The sequence below is a fragment of the Anopheles stephensi genome, chromosome 3 (genome assembly GCF_013141755.1).
Source record: "Anopheles stephensi strain Indian chromosome 3, UCI_ANSTEP_V1.0, whole genome shotgun sequence".
Lineage (NCBI taxonomy): Eukaryota > Metazoa > Arthropoda > Insecta > Diptera > Culicidae > Anopheles > Anopheles stephensi.
Window position 1 is genome coordinate 32,671,373 of NC_050203.1, and position 8,612 is coordinate 32,679,984.

Sequence of the window (8,612 nt, forward strand, 5' to 3'; positions counted from 1 at the left end):
TTAATTCTCTGCATGGGTGATACATGCCACTAGTTACAGCCATACCACCTCTTATACATTACCTGTTCCGCAGGCTTCTTGAACCAATCGTCAGTTTCCATCCATCCACTCCTCATCAATAGTACCGATGAATCATGAGTATCGAGTCGAGTTGAGCGTAAAGTATGCACTGTCAACATAAGGCGTGAATCATGTCCCAACCGATAAGATGATAACAGTGTTCGGTGGTGGTGGTCGTGGTCGGTGACAACAGTTTGATCAGTTGCATCTGCTTTTCCTGCTCTCGGGCAACCTTTCAAGCAAGTTGTTGAGCGTAGTGGTGTACATAGACGAGTTTCGGGGTGTTTATTGTGCTAGCAACTTCCGTCAGTGTGTTGGTGGTAGCAGCCCGATATCAGAACCCGAGCTTATCAGTGTGCCGTATTTATTTTACTTGTTCAGCAACAAACCGCCCCGAAGAGTTAGTCACAAGCGAAACGCAACCTGCAACAGGTCCAAGTTCGTACGAGTCCCGCGTTGGTTCGGTTCAGTAGTTTTTTAATTTTGTTAGTCCGTATTAGCAAACTGCAAAGTGCAAGATGAACACAGGTAAGCCGATTTTGTGGTATCGTTGTCTTAATGTTCAATCAGTGTACTTGGAAAAGCGTCGTACAACTGTTCAAACAAACCAGCGAGGAAGACGAACTCTGTGCATTGCATTCGTGGAGCTCCGGTGCAAGGGAGAATAAAGCCCTGTTCTCCTAAGTGCACCTTCGAGCCACGTAACTCAAGTACACGCAAAACATCGAGAAGGTTCGTTATCTTTGCGCAAAACAACAGGAGAAAAAAGCGGGCTGTCTGCAATCGGTCTTACCAACGCCCCATCATCGATTCTTATCTTTGCCTCTGGCAAATGACTAACGTGGACGGTGGACGGAAATGGAAAAAAAGGCCCGCATAAATCGATCGCTAACGCATCTCTTATCGGTTGGATTTCGGTGGGTGATTGGCAGGATTTAACTGGATTCCGTGGACCTCACACCAGGGCATTCCACCGGCAGCGGTGTACGCCGGAAACGACCAGGACGGTTCGCCGATCTACGTGGGCCGGGCGTACCACGAGGGTGACCAGCTGCCGGCGAAGGTGATCCCGTCCAAGCAGGCGGCCTATGTCTCGCACAATGGTATGGAGATATTTAAGTCACACTTTGAGGTAGGTTTCGATCGCTTGAAGTAACTCTGAAAGGGAAATTAGGTTGTATTAAACCGTTCTCCAATTAGGTTCTCACGGGCACCGGATTCACCTGGGTTGGTAGCGGTAATGGACACGTTCCAGCGGGTGCAGTGCTGGCCGGCAATACGACGACCGGTGAGCAGCTGTACGTTGGACGTACCCATCACGAGGGCAGTTTGACACCGGGCAAGGTTCACCGGTCCCACGGATGTCTCTACATTCCGTTCAACGGTGCAGAACAAAGCTTCCTGTCCTATGAAGTGCTCGTTGGACAGCAGCGCTGTAAGTACCTTTCTTCGCTTAAAGACCCTCAAGAATCCCCCCGCTATAATCAACCGTCTTTACAGCGAACTGGCAACACTGCTCGGCACATGCTCCGATGCCCCCGAACGCTATCCTGGCCGGACACGACTCGGACAGCTCACCGATCTACGTGGGCCGCGCCTACCACGAGGGTGATCAGCTCCCGGCGAAGGTCCTGCCCACCAAGCAGATCGCGTACGTTTGCCACAACGGACAGGAAATTCCGAAACACTCGTTCGAGGTGCTGGTCGGTGGTAACGTGTCCTGGGTACCGTCCGGATTCGGTAGCGTACCACCGAATGCCGTCTTCGGTGGACGCACTACCAGTGGGGAGGCGTTGTACATTGGCCGGACGCACTATATGGGCAGCTTGACGCCGGGAAAAATTCACCCCAGCCACCAGACGCTCTACATCCCATACGGGGGCAGTGAGATCCCGATCAAGAACTACGAAGTGCTGATCGAGCACTGATGAACGGTGGGAGTGTTCGATCCCAAGTCTAGCCGGGTTTATGACATGCCTTCCGTTTTGCTTCTTTCGCATATAAAATGGTCGAACTAGTATCGTAAAATGCATTTGTTGGGTTGTTGTTTATTTGTCGATAAAAAAAAACTGCGCGCGTGAGGTTGACAGCTGAATGTGCGAGAGTGGGCATCGCTATGGGAACGGTTTGAGTGATAGTAGTAGGCCGTTAAAAGGTGCAATCCTTCGTCGTGTCCGGTATCTTCTTCACCTGATCTAGTAGCACCAGCTCGTAGGTGATGATTGTACCGGCCATCTGTTGGGGGAGATGAAATTGACATCAATAACACTAGAGACTGTACCAATAAATGCATTTCAGACGGAAAAGCCTTGCTTTATCACACACACACACACAGAACTCAGGAGAAGGCCTCACTGTAATCTTGTAAAGTACCTCAAAGTCCGTTTTACTTTTGTTTTTGTTTGCACTTTACTTAAAGACCGACAAACTGATAACGGACGGAGTTCGATTTACCTTACGCGGTAAGTACTTAGCGTTGTCGGTGAATCAGCACAAAAGTAAGCGATGACGCTCCGGTACTTTACCATTGTGCAACGCTGCATCAAACGCGTCAAAACTGACCGCAATTCAATTGATAAGCTGCTGAACGGAAAAGCTTCCTGTGTGAAGAGCGTAGCATTCCGCCGTCGAAAGCTTACCGCCAGTATCAATGGTCGCCGGACGAAGAAGAACCGCTTGCCGGAAAGAGCATTTTCGGACGTCGCAACTGCGTCGCACAGCCGCCTGAGGTCCAGGTTCCAGTTGGAGCTGGGAAAGCGGCGCAACGTTTCAATAGGTCGTTCCGATGCTCTGCTGATCGAGGACACAACGAACAGCATCAGAAAGCAGCGTGCGATGAGAAATCCGAGCGAGTACCAGAAGTAAACCGTGGTTATGGTGATCGGTTTAAGGCTGCAGGAATGACATTATTTTAATATCGACAGGCTTACCGTACATGGAATCGGACTTACTCGAAACTGTTGAACAACTGCACCGTGATGAAGAACATATCGTTGGCGCAGCTGAACAGAATCAACTTTGAGAAGCGTTCGTCCACAAAAGCGACCAGCTCGGTAAGACGCACAAAGTCAAGCCTCAGTCCACGCCACACGCTCTGCGACTGTGGTTGTCCATCGAGCCTTTCCAGCCGTTCGTTAAACTGTACAAAGCGACGCTGCAACCCAAGGCTCAGGCAGATAATGAAAACATCCACATAGTGCCAGGTAAACTTGGCGATCCTCATCGTCAGCTCGATCGTCCAACCGACTACCGGGTGGTACGGGATGGCGCGCAACACGTACGGATGCTCTCGATGGAAGAAATTCTTCCAAAACCCACTCCGATGAGGACAGTAGCGAATGTGAAGCTCGTTGAGTTTGTAAGCCGAGCAGAAGTTAAGTGTGTCCTCAAGGAACGCGAAAAACATTACGCTGAACGCGATAAGATTGACCATACGGTGGAACGGGAGCGTGCGGGCCGGTGGTCGATATGAGGCACTCCGGAACGGTAACTCATCCACGTACCAACGGCCCATTATTTGGGACCAGTTGCGTGCCAGCAGCATGAGTTCCACCATGAAAAACACAATGATGGCGTAGTACACGAGGGAAGCTACAAGAGAACATTTGGGAGTGGTGGAATTCTGGTCTCCTTTTTAGGGATACGGACACTTACAAGCCTGCTGTACACCGAACGAACTCGCCTCGGCTGTATAAGCGCCCAACATGCCGATGAGTGTCAACATTATTAGCAGCGTAACACACCCGTACACGAACCGCACGGACAGGAAACGCATCGTGACGTTTCGCGGATCACTTCCCGGGCCGTAACCGATGATGGGCATGAGTGAGAACAGTTGGCCCATAAAGATGACCGCTGCCAGCGCTTCGTGCATACTGCATTCCCGGTTTCGATCCTCTCTGGACGATGGTTCCTCGGCCAGTGCGGTCGACGGTGTTGATGGTGGTCTTGTCAAGCTACGGACGCTCGGGAACCGTTCGACCGGTGTCATGTTTTGCATGGTGACAGACCCGGTCCTAGAATCCTGACAAGAGATTATGTCCCGGATGTAAGCAAACACAGGAAGGTTAATCAGGGCCACAGTGTTGAGTCACCGAGTGCAGGAACTATCCACGACGCGCCAGAGGATTACAACTGCTTTGCTGAGCTGTCAAACGAGACTGTTGAGTCCGGGCGGGCAAACAAACCGTACTATCCTTGCTACTAACCTTCGTCCCGAGCGAAAATTGAATATTCGTGACAAACTAATGTAAACAGAACAATTATCCAGGTCCACTTGGTCCACTTGGTCCACTTTCACTTTACGCTGGGAACCGGAACAGATGCTCGCTGGCCGGTCGGGTTGCCTATTCGACGACCCACCACAGCACTATCATAATGCAGATCGTTTTTGTCTCGTGACGTCAGGAGCAGAGCGCGGTCCGGTTTCGGGTGATTGAAAGTCAACATTGGGGTTGGACTTTTCCGGTCAAAAGGGTTTCGCTTATGATTACAATGGGCATGTGCCCGTGTGTGTGTGTGTGTGTGGTCAATGGCTTTGGCCTGATGAGAGCTGATCGTTATAAGCCAATTATGCTGAGCAGTGGAGCGATTCGTTGGCTCGATTTTATCGTCCATAGTGCAAGCGGGACCATTAGCGGTAAATAAGAGCATTAGCGATTCGGAGAGCAAAAATAGAGCGAAACCTTGGCGTGTAAATATTTGACGGTGTAATGGGGTGCTAATTATCGGATTACGGTAGTTGTTGGGTTTGAAGTGGATAGTGGATAGCTTTAGATGATGCATGTATGGGGAGTTTAGTATTTAAAATATTGGCTTTAGTTAAATGATTTAGCCAAGAGTTTTTTGTGAAGCTTTTTGGACAAATATCAGCTTCTATTGCAAGTTGGTCTCAATCGATGTACAATTGAGAAATGGGAAAGTGGATGTCGGTACGATAGCACGAGAGGACATACCGAGGAGTTGAAAATTATTGTTAGCTATCGACAGCATCAGCTAAAAGGACGGACAGAATATCTAATCCAGTTCTTGCTGACTTCTTTTCGTGGAGAAAAACTTTGTGGGGAACACTGGCTAGAATGGGAAGCTCCTTCTTTTTGGAATGCTTTGATATAAGCTTCGCAGTGAAATGGCCAGTTCACTAATCCTTTTCCAGGAAACTTGGTCTTGGAATGCATTCTATTACTCAAAGCTACACCCGATCTCCGACAGTTTCGACTCTACTTGATCTAGCCCACGAACTCTCTGCACTCATCTACGCTTCGTGCAGAACGGGTCGCGGACGAGCATCTTCCTGGTGGAGCATCGTTATCACGAGCCACAGCCATCCTTCCGGCTTTTGCCGCTGTCAAAGTATCAGCGCCGCCTAACAGCTCAGTTAGCTCAAGGCTCATTCAGACAGTTCTTAGCATAAGCCGCACGAAAATGGTGGCTTTATTGGTGTCGTCCGTCAGCATATTCCAGGACACAGTGTGGATCTTCTACCTTTTTAATATCCTCATTTTTCCAGATCGCTTTTGCACAAGCTTATTCTCTGTTTCTTTTAGTGATTTTCCTCTCTTCTTGCCTCGAAATAATCGAAATGTCGTAAATTATGTCCTGTTTTGGGGCAGTCCGGTGGCCGAGGCGAAAACGGCGCCGGTCTTTACAGGACAGAGCACCTCCCCGTACGTAGGGCTGACTACTTTGCTACGGGTAAAATGAAGTCACAGAAAATCAGATGTGGCCGGCCGAGAGCTCTCGAGGTTTTAGTGCCAAAGAAAAAGTAGAAGCGTCTGTCCTTAGCTGCACCTTCCTCTCAGTTTTTAGTTCTAATCTTGCCTCAATTTTCCTAGGATGTACAGACTCCATTTTCGTTTTTCGTTGAACAAGCCTGGTTAGGCTTGAAGCAAGAGTTTAGCAAGCTTATGGTTAATTAGAAATTCCCCTGGGCTCCCGCAACGCATTGATATAGGCGAGGCTGGCGATCCTTTAACAGTACTGACGATAGCAATCATAATGCCAACTCAGTACACACAATGATGAGGATCCGACCGAACGCCAGTCATTGGAATGTTTAATTCTCTGTGAACTACTTATTGTGTAAGACAATAAATTTATGTTTTATTATAAAAATATCTTAATTTACATTTATTTAACTAAGATTCCACATGAGCTATCGTAACCTTTCTTTCCCACGACATTTTCTTGTCTCGGTCGCCTGCAAGCACATTGCAACCAACTTGCAAGCAATGTATGTTTCCATCTCCAGCCACTAGATGGCGCTACGGGTACTGCTAATGCAGAACGTGCGTGCTGCTGATGTTATGCTTTAAGATGAAATTTATCTTACTACAAACCACTTATATATCTTTTACTTTAAGCTATTCTGTGGTAACGCTGTTTGATAATTCTCTCAATCAAAAGAAATTCTAATCATGAACACAGCATCAAAAACCAAAATATTCCCATAAAATCTCCATGAAAATAAATGCGTTTCCCACCCCCAGAAAAAAAGAAGTTCATCGACTTCTTCGTGGCGTGGTAAATTTTTATTTCTCTTCCGTTTATTACCACGTTGTTTTTTGTGTTTTTCCTCTTTCGTTTCCGTTTCACGTTTCCGTCCACGAAATGCGACATCGTGTGCTTCGTGTTTGTGCCGTTCGGCCGTTGATTGCCGGCTTCTGCCCGAAGCTGGCCGGATTTCTTCATGCCGTCATTATCATCATCATCATCATCAGCGGGCTGTGGCGGACTGGAAACGCACAAGAAAACTACCGCGACACAATCACACCATCACCGGCGGAGGTGAAAGACGGCCCGTGGCCCGCTGAGGGCAATAAGAAAGAAGAAAATCCAGGTCGAGCAGCGGAACTGAACTGAGCGCGCGATGATGAAGCGCCCTCAGGAACAACGGGCGAGCATGACTTGCGCAATAAAGCCAGCAACAAAGCGAAACCGAAACGGCCAGTCGAAACAGTCGAGCCGAGTGTAGGTGCAAAGAGCAGCGGGAAAATGTTTAGCAAACCGAAGGCCTCTGCCAGCACCGGGGCTGGTGCTGTTGGCAAATTCGGCGAGGGAAGCGAGCAAGATTCTATCTTGCGGACGAATTGAAACGGAACGAGCGTGGGACGCCGTGGCGTCACTATAGAAAGTGCTTCCGAAACGAATCCCACCCCGGCCCGTTTTGCGGCCAACGACGACGACGATGATGATGATGATGAGGCTGTTGTTGTTGAGCAAGAAAGCTAGAAGGCGAACCACGTTTCTTTCGCTTCGCGGCCAAACAGCGCACAGGGAAATGATTTCTGGGCTGGCTTCTTCTTACCTCTCCAATTCAATTGTACCGCGTCCCAATTTCTTCCAGCACCGTGGCAAAAACGTCCCCCCGTCCGATGGCTTTCCCCGTTGTGGTTTTGTCTGCTTCCCTCAAGGATGGTAAGTTAGAAAAGTTTTCGTGAAAAAAGACATCGGGAAAAAGGGTGCTCCAATAAGGGGGAGGCTTTGGAATTCGGATGCTCGGGAAAGAGATTTTGGGAGCTGTTCTCCTGAGTGGAAGTAATTAGTTCCATCTGGTTAAGATGTTACTGATGGTAGGTTGGGGAAGCTTTTGGGAGGCAGTTAACGTTATGGAAATCAATTAGAAAATTAGCTTGAAAAAGTTGATTCTGGACGTGTTTGGGCTGTTTAGAAACTCAAACTAATGTAATCCAGCGATGAGAACGTCAAACCTCGCTTCATAAAAGATATATTGAATATTTCCTCTTCAGACACTATTTAACTGATATCCTTTATCTATGAATTTTACTGAAGAAAAGTGAAAACAGATCTTCTATCATGCTGCTAATGAAAGTAAAGGTTATTAATAGAGCTCCAGAAATGAGATTCTCTGTTGAGTTTTGATAAAATGTCTGGAAAATGTTTCTTAAGATGCTATTTTACTGAAAACTATCTGGATTCATCTCAAGTCACACATTGTTTAGTCTAAAACATACGAAACGGGCTCGAGGACGCTAGATCTTATTGAGCTTCTCTTCGATGTAACGAATCAGGAATATCAAGAACTACTGTTCATAACGGGGAACGAGTGTCTGAATTGTTTCTAGTAGTACTATCTACTTAAACTTTGGCCTAGAATATAGGTTTTGAAGGAAGCTAATGGGCTGAACCACTCACTAAATATTCACTGTTCAAGATCCGCTGCTATCTCCAGTTTGTCTCCAGACAGTTTACTCTACCTTAGACCAGGGTAACAGCTAAAGCAGACAAGGCATTTTAATAACTTTTGGGCCTGAAGTCGGCGAAGATCGGTCCGTGGGACAAATCTGGCCCCTCAGCTGATTTTATCCAGCCCACGAGATAATATCTCTGTTCAAAGTCACCAAAGTTTTGTTTCCGAGTGAGTGTGCATCGATAACGACCGCATCTAACTTTCAGTAGTTGTTGAGACAGTTTTAATTTGGACGGTATTCGAGCGAGAAACACGTATTAAACTTGCAAAGAGTAATGAACGGATGATTGATGTCTTTAATTTTGTATTAATCCAACAATCGATTATCTATGGATAAAAGAGG

At 47.5% G+C, this 8,612-nt stretch overlaps 2 protein-coding genes across 2 annotated transcripts; one reads left to right on the forward strand and one right to left on the reverse strand.

The window, feature by feature from the left end:
* The first annotated feature begins 438 nt into the window (after nucleotides 1–438).
* On the forward strand, nucleotides 439–2,092 carry LOC118509562. Its single transcript, XM_036050318.1, has 4 exons — nucleotides 439–588; nucleotides 993–1,192; nucleotides 1,261–1,495; nucleotides 1,561–2,092. Exons 1-4 carry the CDS (start codon nucleotides 579–581, stop codon nucleotides 1,986–1,988), a joined length of 873 nt encoding a protein of 290 aa, XP_035906211.1. The 5' UTR covers nucleotides 439–578; the 3' UTR covers nucleotides 1,989–2,092.
* A 116-nt stretch (nucleotides 2,093–2,208) lies between these two features.
* Nucleotides 2,209–4,051, reverse strand: LOC118508940 (gustatory receptor for sugar taste 64a-like). The gene is made up of 4 exons (XM_036048849.1): nucleotides 3,715–4,051; nucleotides 3,012–3,651; nucleotides 2,700–2,952; nucleotides 2,209–2,295 (listed from the first exon to the last, which is right to left on the reverse strand). Exons 1-4 carry the CDS (start codon nucleotides 4,049–4,051, stop codon nucleotides 2,209–2,211), a joined length of 1,317 nt encoding a protein of 438 aa, XP_035904742.1.
* Between the last annotated feature and the right edge of the window lie 4,561 nt (nucleotides 4,052–8,612).

Excerpts from the sequence above, each read along its gene's own strand:
- LOC118509562 (XM_036050318.1), top strand. Across the intron at positions 1,193-1,260 it reads TATTTAAGTCACACTTTGAG|GTTCTCACGGGCACCGGATT; the intron begins GTAGGTTTCGAT and ends TTCTCCAATTAG. Across the intron at positions 1,496-1,560 it reads GCTCGTTGGACAGCAGCGCT|CGAACTGGCAACACTGCTCG; the intron begins GTAAGTACCTTT and ends CCGTCTTTACAG.
- LOC118508940 (XM_036048849.1), bottom strand. The coding sequence starts at position 4,051 with ATGACACCGGTCGAACGGTTCCCGAGCGTCCGTAGCTTGACAAGACCA. Across the intron at positions 3,652-3,714 it reads GTTCGGTGTACAGCAGGCTT|CTTCCCTCGTGTACTACGCC; the intron begins GTAAGTGTCCGT and ends GTTCTCTTGTAG. Across the intron at positions 2,953-3,011 it reads CAGTTGTTCAACAGTTTCGA|CCTTAAACCGATCACCATAA; the intron begins GTAAGTCCGATT and ends TCATTCCTGCAG.